This window comes from Ailuropoda melanoleuca, chromosome 15 (assembly GCF_002007445.2).
Source record: "Ailuropoda melanoleuca isolate Jingjing chromosome 15, ASM200744v2, whole genome shotgun sequence".
Taxonomy (NCBI): Eukaryota; Metazoa; Chordata; class Mammalia; order Carnivora; family Ursidae; genus Ailuropoda; species Ailuropoda melanoleuca.
This window is the reverse complement of record NC_048232.1, coordinates 23548723-23562780: the sequence shown is the minus strand read 5'-3', so window position 1 is coordinate 23562780 and position 14058 is coordinate 23548723. Positions and strand designations below refer to the sequence as shown.

Genomic DNA, 14058 nt, shown 5'->3' with positions numbered 1-14058 from the left:
CACAATGAGGGATCACCTTACACCAATCAGAATGGCTAAAATCAAAATAACAAGGAAGAACAAGTGTTGGTGAGGATATGGAGAAAAAGGAGACTTCATTCACTGTTGTTGGGAATGCAAACGGGGGCAACCACTGTGAAAAACAGTATGGCGTTTCCTCAAAAAATTAAAAAGAGAAATACCATATGATCCAATAATTCCACTACTAGGTATTTACCCAAAGAAAATGAAAACACTAGGGGCGCCTGGGTGGCACAGCGGCTGAGCGTCTGCCTTTGGCTCAGGGCGTGATCCCGGCGTTATGGGATCGAGCCCCACATCGGGCTCCTCCGCTGTGAGCCTGCTTGTTCCTCTCCCACTCCCCCTGCTTGTGTTCCCTCTCTCGCTGGCTGTCTCTATCTCTGTCGAATAAACAAATAAAATCTTTAAAAAAAGAAAATGAAAACACTAATTTGAGAAGATAAATGCACCCTTATGTTTATCATAGCATTATTTACAATAGCCAAGATACGGAAGCAGCCCAAGTGTCCATCAACTGATGAATGGATAAGGAAAATGGCGTGTGTGTGTGTGTATAAAATTCACAAAAATACACACACACAAAAAGGTTGGATGTGTTAATGTCTAAGAACCTTTCCAAACCTGAGGGTTTCTGAATTGAAATCCATTCACAGCTCTCAGCGTGGTGTAAGCCCAGGGCTTCCCCTCCCCTGCTCACAGGTCCTTAACCTCTCCTCTGCCCTTCGGAGCCACTCCTGTTCTCCCCCTTTTTTTCCTTCCAGTTGTATAACGTAAGATAGCTGCAGAGTTGTTGTGAGCTCTTCAGAGAAAGATCCTATACAATTTTAGCCAAAGGAATAAGGAACTCCTGAGAGAAATTACACTTCTGCTATCTATTTTATCCCTTCTTCTTTTCATATGATTCACATTTCCTGTCTAGCAGGTTCTCCATCTCACAGTAAAATACGCCTTAAGCACCCTCCCTAAAACAAGGAAACCAAAACCAGCTTTTCATCCTCCCCGCCTCAGATGCTGTCTCTCTCTGCTCTCCCTTCCCTTGGCTCCTGCCCCCACTCACACGCTGCAAACTGCCTTCACCCCTCTGTTGAAGCCAATCTTACCAACTCACCAGCCACCTCCTCATAAGTAAAGCTGGTGGGCCCTTGTTGACCCTCATCTCATCTATCCATAGCATTCGATGCCGTTAACGACTTCTTCTAGAAAGATTCTCACAGCCCTCATGCCCAGCTCCTGATCCTTCTCCAACGACTCTGGCTGCTCCTTCTCAGTCTCCACTGTAGGCTCTTCTAACTCTGCTTGTCCCCGAAATGTGGTTGCTGCTTAGAGCTCTTCCCTTGGCCCACTTTACGTGGCTTCCAGAATGTAACTTCAGAGCTTCGGGCTCATATTTCCACATATCTACCTGACACCCTCACTTGGATGTCTCATAAGCTCTTCAAATGCAACATCTTCAAATCTGAACTTTTCATTTTGGTCAGGGTACCTTTTCTCAGCAAATAGCAAGCCTGGCACTCATCCTTGACTCTTCTCTCAACCTGCATACCAATCAGTCAATAATTCCTATTAATTTCGGCATTCATCTACATCAGGCCAGCCCACCATTCAGCATCTACTCATATTACACCACAACCACCAACTTCCAGCCTCTAACCTATACTTCACTCTGCATTTAAGATGATCATTCTAATACCAAAATATGATGTCGCTTTGCTGCTTAAAACCTTTCAGAGGCATCTCATGTCTTCAAACCTACGGTCCAAACAGCTTAGCATGGCTCATAATGTCCTTCATGATAAGGTCATTCTGACCACTTCCCCCCAGAACTTTTTTTCAGTTCTTTGGGCAAGCCAATGTCCCTCACATCCATGACTTAGAATGTGATATGGCCTCTGCCTGGAACATTCTTTTCATCTAACTAATTCCGATCGTCTTCCCTCTGGATGTAGAATTAGATGTGTCTCAGCTGAACCTGTGCCCCCCTCTCACAGCACATACCTTTCTCCAGTGTTATCACTGGTTGCAAAGTCTGCCTTTGCACACTGGACTAAGTTTTATAGCATTTGTGACTATCTCCACCTCGTTCACCATTGTGGTCCCAACCAAGGCTACTGCCCACAGCCAAAAGAAGTCGCTCAGAAGGCTCCCGCTTGCATCATTCCTAGAAGTTTTCTCCCCTCCCCTGTCTGAATCTTTGGGAAACATCTTTTTACTTAGTGGCCCAATCCACTTCTGAAATACCACTCAGTTTCTTTCACGAATATATATTTTTCTCTAGATATTAACTCATACTTTTTATCCTTAGACATCATCAACACAGCATCAACTCGGATTCCACTATTTCAAAATTTGCAAATATTAGACCCAATGGCACTTCAATAAAAATTCATTAATCCCACTACTGTGAAGATTCCACTTTTTGCTTCTAAGGAAAAAGAACTCTTATACCAGAACTTATGAAATCGAAGATTCATTTAACACATTATCCTCTTTTGAACTTAATAATTAATTTTTACAAAAATAGAGCACTCTTTTTAGTTATGATACTTCATATTCAAATGTAAGCTGTGGTGAAATGAGGTTTTCTATTGCCTTCTTTTATTTATTAGAGTAATAATGAAGTTAATATGCTTTTTGATTTTCAACTTTGAAAGAACCTTTTCCAAACACATGAAGATTTATTATACATTTCTCTTTCCCTGTTTTAACTGAGAATCATGTTTCACTTTGAATGGGTTACCAAACAGAGCCCCTGTGATTACTAATTAAGAGACAGTATCTTGCAGTCTTTTCTTCCACATGTGGCATTGGGCTTGTTGTTGGAAAGGCACAGACTGTTCTTTACTAGGACATTTCCCTTCACTGTGAGCTTCCTACTAAGTCAACTGTCTTTAGAACAAGATAAAACCTATCACCCCAGCCACTGACAGACTAATGGGCAGAGTCAGAAAGAGTTACTAAGAAATGAATGTCTTCGAGAGCAGGTCCAGGTTCATGTTTTGTAAAACCTGGATGAACTTTGCAAAGCACATTAGGAGAAACGAGAAGGCAGGTATGCACTTTGTCAGCCTCAAGTGATTTTCTGACCCACATATTTGACTTTCACAAGGACGTGATTAATAAAAACAAAATGTCTGCCAAGCATGTTTTAACTGATTCTGATTGGAATGGTGGCTACAGATGACTGTCCAAAGCCTGCTCCTTGGCCCCTGACCCCAAACACTTCAATTTCACTTGATGCATTAGGCCAGGCTCTCAGTCTTAAACCCATTCTATAGAGATGAAGTGAATTATCAATATAGAATTAAAGACTACATGTAGCCACCAACACAGCTTTAATTTTCCCCCCAACGTGTTCTCATACAATACTGCTAGGAGAATAAACTGGTGAAGCTTTTCGAAAGGCAATATGGCCTGATGTATCACTTTAAGAATATTCATATAATTTAACTTAGCAATTATACTATGGAAAAATCCCAAATGGTGAAGCCTGGTGATGTAAGAATGTTCAATGAAGGATAGAAGGATTATTTATAATGGCAACACCAGAAACAGGGAAATGAACAGGAGAGGAGTAATATTCTGTGTTTGCTTTCTACCACTACATATCATTCTTAGTATTTTACGTTTGTTAACATATTTAATTTTCATAACATCCCTATGAAGCAGGGCCCTTACATTTTCCTCTTTTCAGATAAGAAAATTGAGGCACAGAGAGGGATTTGCCGAAGCTAGTGCTGGAGCTGAGACAGCAGGAAGAGGGGGTCGAACAATCCAGCTCTGGAAACTGTCTTTTAAAGTGCTATCATGTGGGGGCCCCTGAATGGCTCAGTTGGTTAAGTGACTGCCTTCGGCTCAGGTCATGACCCCAGGGTCCTGGGATCAAGCCCCACATCAGGCTCTTTGCTCAGTAGGGAGTCTGCTTCTCCCCCTCCCCCTGCTCATGCTCTCTCTCACTCACTCTCCCTCTTTCAAATGAAATAAATAAAATCTTTAAAAAAAAACAAAAACAAAGTACTATCATGCTTTCTCATATGTTATGTAGTTAAGTGTGTTTGCAATAATGTGGGAAAATACTTATCATGTCTAGTTGGAAAAAGAAACATGATCGCAAATATGTAAATTAAAACAAGTAAAGAAAAAAAACCCCAAACTTCTATGCTTAGAAAAAAAGAGATTCGATCCGGGGATGTACTGTATGGTGACTAACATAATATAATTTAAAAAATAATTTAAAAAAATAAATAAATACTTCAAAAAAAGAGATTCGAGATTTAGACACAAATATGGTGTTAGTGATGATCTTTGGGTGGTGGAATGACAATTTTTCCCTGTTATTCTGTATTTTTTAAAGTAAGCATGTATTGCTTTTCAGATAGTAAAAGCGATCACTTATTCTTCTTTAAAGCTCTCATGTGCTCCTTGCTCCCAGGTCTGAACTGTGCAGGTCCATTTACATGCAGAGATTATTTTTTTCAAAGATTTTTAAATTTTTGAGTAACCTCTACACCCATTGTGGGGTTCGAACTCACAACGTCGAGATCAAGAGTTACATGCTCCACTGACAAAGCCAGCCGGGTAACCCTAACACATGGATATGTTTTGATAAATACAATACAGTACTATAAATGTATTTTCCTTATGATTTTGTTAATAACATTTTCTTTTCTCTAGCTTACTTTATTGTAAAAATATGGTATGTAATATATATAACATACAAAATATGTGTTAATTGACTGGTTATGTTTTCAGTAAGGCTTCTGGTCAACAGTAGGCTTTTAGTAGTTTAGTTTTGGAGGAGTCAAAGGTTATATGTGAATTTTTGACTCATGGGGTGGGGGGGTGGTCCGTGCCCCTGACCCCCGTGTTCCTTCCTCCTTGCTTCACTTCACAATTCCAATTTTTTTTTCCTCCTGGGCTTTATTTCTCCCATCTTTTATTTCTTATCCATTTTTCTTTTTGTCTTCTGCCTCCTGTATTGTTCTCTCCTCCCTTCCCATCCCACAAGGCTCCTGAGCAGAAGGAGAAAAAGCCCCCATTGCCCTAGCTGCCTGGTAGTCCCTCCCCTCTGTACCCTCCCAATGGGTGTATGTGGGGGAGAGGGGTTGCAAGGGAAAGTGAGGTATTTTCTGAAAAAACAGTAATTTTTAACATTGTGTTTCAGTGTTTCTAATGGCTTTTAAAATTGTTGACATAAAATTCTTTGACCTAAAAATTTGAGGTCACGTGGCTAGTCACTGATTCTAGACCCCACTGGTTTCCCAGCATCTTCTGCTTTCTGCTCCTTTCTCTGCTGTTGGTGAATGACAGACATCTTTTGACATCTGTTCCTGGCAGTCTGATCTGTGCTCCCTGTTCCTGCAACTTTTTTGCTCTTCCTCCCTGCCTTTCCTTCTTCCAGGCCTGTGCTTCTCTTTGGAGCATGATCCTGCCCTCAGACTGTCAGTAGTCCTCAGGCCAGCCTTTGGCTCCCAGGAACGCCTGGCTGGCTGGTTTGGTGGGCTCATCCCAAGGCCACTTGCTTCCTTACAGTCTGATTCTCACAGGAGTAGAAGCAGCAATATTGATGGCTCGAGGGGTGGAGTGAAGAGTACCCTCTGTTCTCCCAGGTTATCCCTCAGCCCACTGGGGTTCAAGGTCAAGAACACCTGCTAACCAGGCTAGATCAGAAGACTGAGTAGGTCGGGTAACAGGGCCCATCTAGACCACCCTTCCCCGAATTCTAGGCTCCTTATAAGAGTTGGCTACAGATTAAGAACAATGTTAAAGTCATCTAAACCTTTATTCCCTGTTAGCAATTTTTGCGGCTCTGCCAGTTTTCTTCTTGAATCTCAGTTCTTACGTATCTGAGAGTACCGGTAGTCTTAAAAATATAAGCAGTTCCTTCTTCAAAATGTGCCTGCCTTGCTCCAGTCCTTCTAATTTCCCACCCGTCTTTTTGCTAGAGCCCCACGCCCAGCCTCACTGACCTGGGTCTCTCCTCACCTTGCTTCCTGAAGGATGATTTCCATCATGCCCTTCTTGGATAAAAAATGCTTTCAGGTGACCTTGATTACTGATCCATCAAGCTCAAATGCTAACTTTAGCATCCCTCCCCTCCGACAAGGAAAAATAAAACATCCTTTTTTCTTTCTAATTGTAAAAGTAACATGTGTTCATTGCAAACAATCAAATCAGATCAGGCAAGATGTAAAGGTGTGGACAAGAAAGTGGCAATCCCTTGTAATTTTCCCTCCCAGAGAGAGATGCGTCATTCCTCAGTCTATTTTGTTCAGCTTTCAAAATCCCACGTGGCCCACCGGGTTTGCCATGGCTGTTCCTCCTCAACACCTCTGGTCAGGCCCCTTTCCTTGCTGGAGCCCCACACGTTCTCTCCTACTTCTGGGGCTTTGCTTGTGGTGTTCAGTCCTCTGTAATGGCTCCCCCAACTTCCCCTCTTTCTATTTAGTTCATCCCTCACTTTGAAAATCCTTTGAAAGCACAAGTCTTGCTTGCTGCGTGGAACTTTCCAAGCCTTACCAATATACAGGACAAGTACTCTGTGCCACACAATTCAACCCTATAACTGTCTCTTTCTGGCGCTACCCCATCTCCCTTAGATCATAGACTGTCAGGGAGCTGGGATGATACTTTATGCTTTTCTGGAGCCTCATGATATGGTGGACAAACATAAGATCTGTCTAATAAATACATATGAAAAAACAAATGGTTAATCGAGTAGCTTCCTTTTAATTTAGTGAAATTTCTTACTCAATTCTTTAGAGACTAAATTTAATTTTTTATTGGTTCCAGACTTATAGGCTAGTGAGAAGTACACGGATATGCTGGAAATGCTTTTTAATCCTACACCTGTTCCCAGAGTACCTATGAGGTTTGGGTGCCTATCAAGGCAGGGATTTTCCCTAAGAGAGCTCTTTGGTTCCAGCACAACATGGACGAGTTGCTGGGGGCATTATTTACTTCCTGCTCACTAAACTGTCCCCCCTTCTGTAATCAGTCCATCAAGCTCACACAATCCACAGAGCCTAGAATGATGACACCTCCATAAATCAATGCTCAAACTGCTGGCTGTTGCTTAAGTGTGCAGGTGATGAATGTCCTTCTGCACCTTCTTGGTGCAGAATATTTTGATTGATTTAACAAAGGTTCCAACTCAGTCAAGGGCCATGGAAGGCTCTGTGGCATTGAGGAACAACGTCCCAGGACTCCAAGCAAGAGCCCATGTGAGAAAGAAACAGCCAACAGCAAGCTGGCATGGAGGCGGCTTTGTGCCCCACCGCGCAGTCAATGCCTGCATTTGGACTGAACGATAAACGTGTGGAAGTTGCAAACTGCTAACCAGAGAGGGCTGCAGGTGCACTCACCTCTCATCGCATTTAATCAGAATCACGCTGTCTGTTCCAATCCCCAAAGCTGCAGCTCCTTTCTTGAGAGAAAAATGACTCTGTAAGAGAAAAGCACATTTGTAATTAGTTGCACATAAATTCAAGATCCACTCCCACATCTGGGTTTTTTTCCTCTTCTTATTTCTCATCTCCCTCAAAAGCCTGGATTGCGGAGAGAAGATGGCATCCTTCACCTGAGCTTTTTTTCTTTTTTTTTTTTTTTTAAACTGTGGTAAAATCCATGTAACATGGGATTTACCACCTGAACCTTAAGTACATTCACATAGCTGTGCAACCCTCACCACCGACCAGTTCTGGAACGCTTTTCGTCTTGCAAAAGGGAAACTCTGTACCCATTGATGGATAACTCTCCTTTCCTCCTTCCCTCAACCCCTGGCAACCACCATTCTACTTTCTGTCTCTATGAATTTGACTACATTAGGCGCCTCGTGTAAGTGGAACCATCCAGTATTTGTTGTTTTGTGACTGGCTTATTTCACTCAGCATAGTGTCCCTGGGGTTCATCCGTGCTGTAGCCTGTGTCAGAATTCCCTTCCTTTTTAAAGCTGAATGCTGTTCATTGATGGTATACCCTACATTTCCATTCATCCCTCAATGGAGACTGGTGTTGCTTCCACCTCTTGGCCTTAAGGGATAATGGTGCTATGAACGTGGGTGTACAAATATCCCTTCGAGCCCTGCTTTCAATTCTTTTGGGTGTATCCCCAGAAATGGAATTGCTGGGTCATATGGTCATTCTATTTTTGATTAATTGCCACCCTGTCTCCCACAGCAGCTGCACCTTTTACGTCCCCACCAGCAGTGCACGGTGGTTCCAATTTCTCCACAACCTTGCCAATTATTGTTATTTTCTGTTTTTTGATACTAATCATTCAAATGGGGGTGGGGTGATACCTCATTATGATTTTGATTTGTATTTCCCTAACGATTAATGACGTTGAGTATCTTTTTATGTGCTTATCAGCCCTTCCTACGTCACCTTTAAAGAAATGTCTCTACAAGTCCTTTGCCCATTTTTGAATGTGTTGTTTTGTGGTGATGGTTGTTGAATTCACTTGAGTTTCTGAGTGGAGATAATAAGACCCCAGGAGTTGTAAATGGACCCGCTATGCCAACGCACAGGAATCCAAGCCAATTTTTACATATAAGGCATAAAAACAAGCCAACTACCTCCAGGAGCTATGTACTGAACAGCTTCCAGGCTTCTATTTTCCTACCAAGAGATGCCACTCAGTCTCCGTCAAGTTTAGTGAACTCGTGTGCACTCAAGTAAGAGAAGAAGTTGGCCTTCGATTCAACACTCTTCAATCCAGACTTGTTGGGGAGCTAGATCTCATGCAGGCTACGGCTCAGCCTGAGGCGGGACCAGGGAGAAGGGGTCAGTCGCAGGCTAGGGCGGGACGGTGAGCAGAGAAAGGCCACCCTGGCAAGCCACTGCCGGATCTTTCTACTTTTGGTTATTGATCCCGGGTAGTATTCTGAATCTCAATGGCTGTAATCACGGGGCAATTTGGAGAGCTGAGAGAGGCTAACGTAAGCCCAGCTGTATGGCATGTGCCCAGCGGCCTCTTACTATTAGCTACAGATCATTAAGCGGTCCAAAAGGAGGGCTGCTTCCTCAATTTACATCTCCAAAGGATTGCTGACTGGAATTTTAAGTTAGCGTTCCAGAGTGTACTCTCTCTGAATGCCCACTTTTGACTCAACTGGATTCTAGAATCTGCAGCACAGGTGGACTGTTAACATATGTATTTTTAGGGAGTGTGTCTGATAAGCAAGAAGAAATCCCATTTATAACAGCAGCAAATAATGTGAACCAATACACGAGGCACCGACTAGAGGAGTTTAAAAGGCCTCATGTAGCTGAGACGTCATGAGAAGGGGACGTTAGCCTCATTTTATAACCTCAGAAAGACAAAGTGGACAATCGTTACCAAGATACCTGGAAGGTAGGAGAGAAAGCTTAACTGGGTTTGTAAAGATGCTTGACGCCCCCTACCAAAGAAAAAAGTGTTGTCATCTTGCGCGGTTAGCAGATCCCTGGGCGGCCCCTGAAAAAGGAGCTGGGGAGGGGGGGGACAGCAGTCTGTTACTGCTGGGAGGGCACAGAACAGAGGAGCCAGCTGTCCACTGAGCAAGCACAAGCTACTCAAATTAGACCCCTCAGTGAATGAGCTCGAAAGCACTGTTTAAATCAAACACACACGGAGACCAGACTTGAAAATTTCCTGAGCCAGACAAAAACCAGTTTAGTCATACAAGCAAAGCTTAATTTAGCTTATTTTGCATGACAAATGAGGCTAACGACCTGGGTCACATCTCGCTTATGCCTCTGAAAATCCTAACTGAAACTTAAATTCTTCCCCCAAATTGATAGGAGGTAACCACTAACCAATTTGCTTTCATTGAAGAAAATTCTAATATTGTTACCAATCACTGTGAAGGATAAACAGTCCCTGCCTCCGGGCTCTCTGAGCTGCTTTATTAACAATAGCCTCTGAGTCTCCTGCCATGTTTTGGTTTGAGGGCTCCCGGTCTGCAAACTGTCTTTTTTTGGTGTGTGCACGATAAACCTTCACTAATTACTACTTCGGGGATTCCTTGGTTTTACTTCTGTTTCTGTTTCTGTTTTTCTCAACCTTTGACAGTACTAAACTGCCCAATGGCAAATTGGGGCGAAGTAAGAGATCTGGTGCACCTGGTCCATGAGAGGAAGTAGTCTTGTCTGGGCTTTAATGAGAAAGAATCGGGATGCTCAAATGAGGAGTAATTACCTAGGATAATTGATTACGGTAGCAAACACCACACACTTAAAGAAAACCATAGGCCCAAAGAGAAAGGTTCAAGATGGGTAGCAAAGGGCATATGAGGCATGAAAAAGAAGATGAGGGACCGAACACTGAGCCTGTTTGCATTTTTGGGAAAGGGGGCAGGGAAATCACTAGATGTTCTCCACGAAGAGCAAGGGACCATGGCGAGCAAGGAGACTGAGAGCAAAAAAAAAAAAAAAAAAAAAAGACCGGACCTAATGAGGAAGAAACAGTGAAAACAGCTTCAAGAGCACGTCTCCGTGCTGGTGAGACAGCACGTGGGGAATTGTTTCTAATCCTTGGCACCATGTTTAATGGAACCACTTGCTGGTGAACAGCAGAGCAGCAGGCTGGAAGCTGAGGAGCCCAGAAACCAGGCATCTGGAGAGAGGTCAGAGGACCCCTGCTCATGGGCAGAGGGCAACAGGGACATGTAGTGTCAAGGTGCGAGAAAAGGGATCAATGGCTCAGGGTGGCTTCAGAAGGTAAAACTATGAACAAGAATTGAAAGGTACAGGGATCCAGATGTGTCCCCAAATCATCAAGTCCCCTGTAATGGCCAGTCATTCAACAATAGAATGGCTGGGGTGGGGGTGGTGCTGCTGGTGGCTCAGTGGGTTAAGCGTCTGCTTTCTGCTCAGGTTATGATCCCAGGATCCTGGGATCGAGTCCCGCATCAGGCTTCCTGCTCAGTGCAGAGCCTGCTTCTCCCTCTCCTGCTCCCCCTGCCTGTGCTTTCTCTCTCCCTCTCTCTCTGTCAAATAAGTAAGTAAGATCTTTTTAAAAAAATGTTTGGGAAATGAGTTAATGAATATCCCCCGTATCTCCTCCACCCTGATTTTGGGAAAATAATAGACTTGATAGAATCTAGTGCTTATTTAGAACCGAATTGTATTTCTATTTGGGTAATAGATGTGAAAACCCATCTGATTTTTATATTTTACCAAACAAAAAATTCGAGGTTAGTGGAAGGTTAATGTCTCTATCTTTTTGAAAATATCTTAAGTAATCTAGATACAGGCGACATGATTCAGCTGACATTCGAAATCTGTGCAAATAACCATGGGGTTTTATAGTTATACAATAATTGTAATTAAAAAATAACCAGGCTTTCTGGGCTTGAGTAGGATGAGATTATCCGGAGTAAGAATGCGTGAGAATGAGAGCCCGTAGGCGGAGGCAGGGGCATGAGCTCCACCATTCCATCCAGCCCTATGACTAGGGTGCACATCAACTCTTTCCTTCTGTAATGGGGACAATAAATCTTTCCTGTCTTTAAGGTTGGTGGGAGAATAAGGGGAGTGGTGGGAAGCTCTGAGACAACCCGCTTCAGTCTCTGGATATGCTGGTTTCTCTTCCTCTACTGCAATTTAGACAAGCAGTTTGGAAAGCTGCATTAACTATTTCAAGCCGTTGTTGGTTGCATCCAGATATTTAACTGAGACTCAAATTCGACTGCCTAGTGGACCACAGGGCTTCAGGGAAAGCCTCTGCTAAGCCGGGGACACAAAGATTATTAAAACAGCCCTCAGTCCCCGGCTACCTCCCCTGTCTTTGCTCTCTCCACCTGGTGGTACTGGCCTCCCCGGTCTTCTGTCAGCTCACTAAACTTGTTCTTGCCTCTCACTCTTTGTACTTGCTATTCCATTTCTTGGAAAGTCCTTCCCTCAGATATTTACATGGCTCCCTGCCTCATTCGATGTAGGTCTCTGCTATACATCACCTCCACAGAGACCGTTTATGACCATCTTGTCAAACAGCCCACTACTGCCCCATTCTCTTGTCCGCATGTGACATTAGAGTAAATATTTATTTGTTTACTATCTGTCCCCTGCTAGAACATAGGTTGCATGAGGGCAAGGACCTTGGCAGTTGGTTTAGCAAATACATATTATTAGCATATTTTGATTGAATTTGACCATATGCTTGGAGAACAAGTCCAGAGAAATGTCCAGTACTTATTGCCATAAATCTCTGGCCACAAATCCCAATACTGAGGTGTGGCTTTGGTAAGTGGAACCAGACAATGGTGGACTAAATAGACCCTAACACCTCTAGTCTAAAGCCCATTATAAAACAAAGTCCAGAGATCTTCTTAGCACCCACCCCAAAAGGCCCAAGATGGGGTCCTTCCCAAGCAGGAAGCAGCCATCGGTCCTTCTATCCAGATCAGCTGCTTTGGGGAAGAAGCAAATCATAACTTCAAATGAAGTAAGAAAAAGGACACACGTGGTTGGAAATCTCAGCTCTTAACTCTTCTGACATTCTGTTGAAAGTTCTATCTTCTAGCCCTAAGGCCAATTGATTGTCTTTGGACTTCAGCCCCTTTGTGAGTGGAGTGAATGAAGTGTGTGTGGAGATACAGAACAGAGGTGAATGGGGGGGGTCCCTTACACATCAGGACCCCCAACAAATAGGTCATAAAACCCAAGTGACAAATGAGCTGAAATCTACTTCTTTGACCCCTCTACATGCTTTGGACACCTCTCCCCACTCAGCGATTATAGGACTAACAGTCTTCCCCTTGACTTCCTTCTCCACACTTCTCCTACACATTCATTGGTTTGCTTTCTATGCATCCTGAGATTTGAGGAAAATGACAGCTTTTTCTGTCTTAGGCACACTGGGAATCCTGTCCTTGCTTTTATTCATCAAGTGGCCTTAAAAGAACATTCTGCTTTCTAAAGCATCTCATTTATAAAGAAGCTGGTACTCTGTGAGACCACTTCAATGATTTCTAATTATAATGATTTGGAGGGTAGGGGATCACCAAACCTTGTTCTCAGAGCCTCTGTGTGATCCTGACATGGCACGGATCTGCATACGAGGCATTTCTGGGAGGCTGCTACCTTATTACTCACAGATCTACAGTTTTAAGTCACCCCTTATGAGCTTGTGCCCTAAGTAAGTGCTTAAAGTACGGTGTGTACCAAGATTAAGTTGACATGAAATGAGATCCAAGGATGACATCTGGTGACAAATGTGAATATCAGTACTGAGCATGAATTCAGTTATAGTGATCACTCAGTGTGGTCTCCCTGAGAAGAGTGACTGTCCCCTCCAGACCCCTGTGATTTCCTTTCCCCACCGTACAATAAAAGCCTCTTGAGAGCAGGCACTGGGTCTATTCTGTTCACTGTTGTCTGCCCAGTGCCTGAGGCAATGCCTGATACAGAGTGCACTGAGTGTGTGAAGAAGGTATGAAGATCTCATCCCACTGCCCCATGGCTGCACTGTGCCTTCCTGCCTCATTCCTTTGTCTTCTATTTTAATAGAAATGCCCCCAAGAGAGGCAACGCTGGGGTTTTACCTGTCATTTACAGGGCTCTCAGGCTCTTTCCTGAGAGTAGGTCTTGATGGGATTGAATAGAGGGAGAATATAACACAGGGATGATGAGGGCCCTGAAATGAACAGAAGATAGGAATGCAGAGGCTAAAGGTAAATTGCATTTAGCTCACAATTTCACTTACTGAAGTTCTGTCAGGCTAAGCTTCTGTCTAATGGAAAGCATTACATGGGAGCTGTCTTTCCAAGCTGCTTGGGCCACTGTTAGTTTTTTGTTTTTGTTTTTTAAGAAAGGACATCTGTTTTTGGAATTGAAGGCTCTCATACAGTGTTGTGATGTGAAAACCATCTTTCTAAACAATTATGAGAATCATCTCCCCGTGTAAGTGGGCTGAGGCCATGAGGGGCCTCAGCAGAACTGGCTGTAAAGAGTGGAGTGAGTTGTGCTGATTTGCCTGAAAGATCCCACTACCTGTTCTGATTATGAAGAATATTTTTCCTAGATGCAAATACGCTGTTTCACTGAAACTATTTCTGG

At 43.3% G+C, this 14058-nt stretch overlaps 1 protein-coding gene across 2 annotated transcripts in view; it reads right to left on the bottom strand.

Annotated features, from left to right (window-relative positions):
- The window catches only part of GAD2 (glutamate decarboxylase 2), an 82422-nt gene that overhangs the window by 48191 nt on the left and 20173 nt on the right, over positions 1-14058 (bottom strand). For both annotated transcript variants that reach the window (XM_002928027.3, XM_034644224.1), the window contains one exon: positions 7383-7462. In XM_002928027.3, the coding sequence (XP_002928073.1) occupies positions 7383-7462 (80 nt within the window). The remainder of the gene's footprint in view (positions 1-7382; positions 7463-14058) is intronic.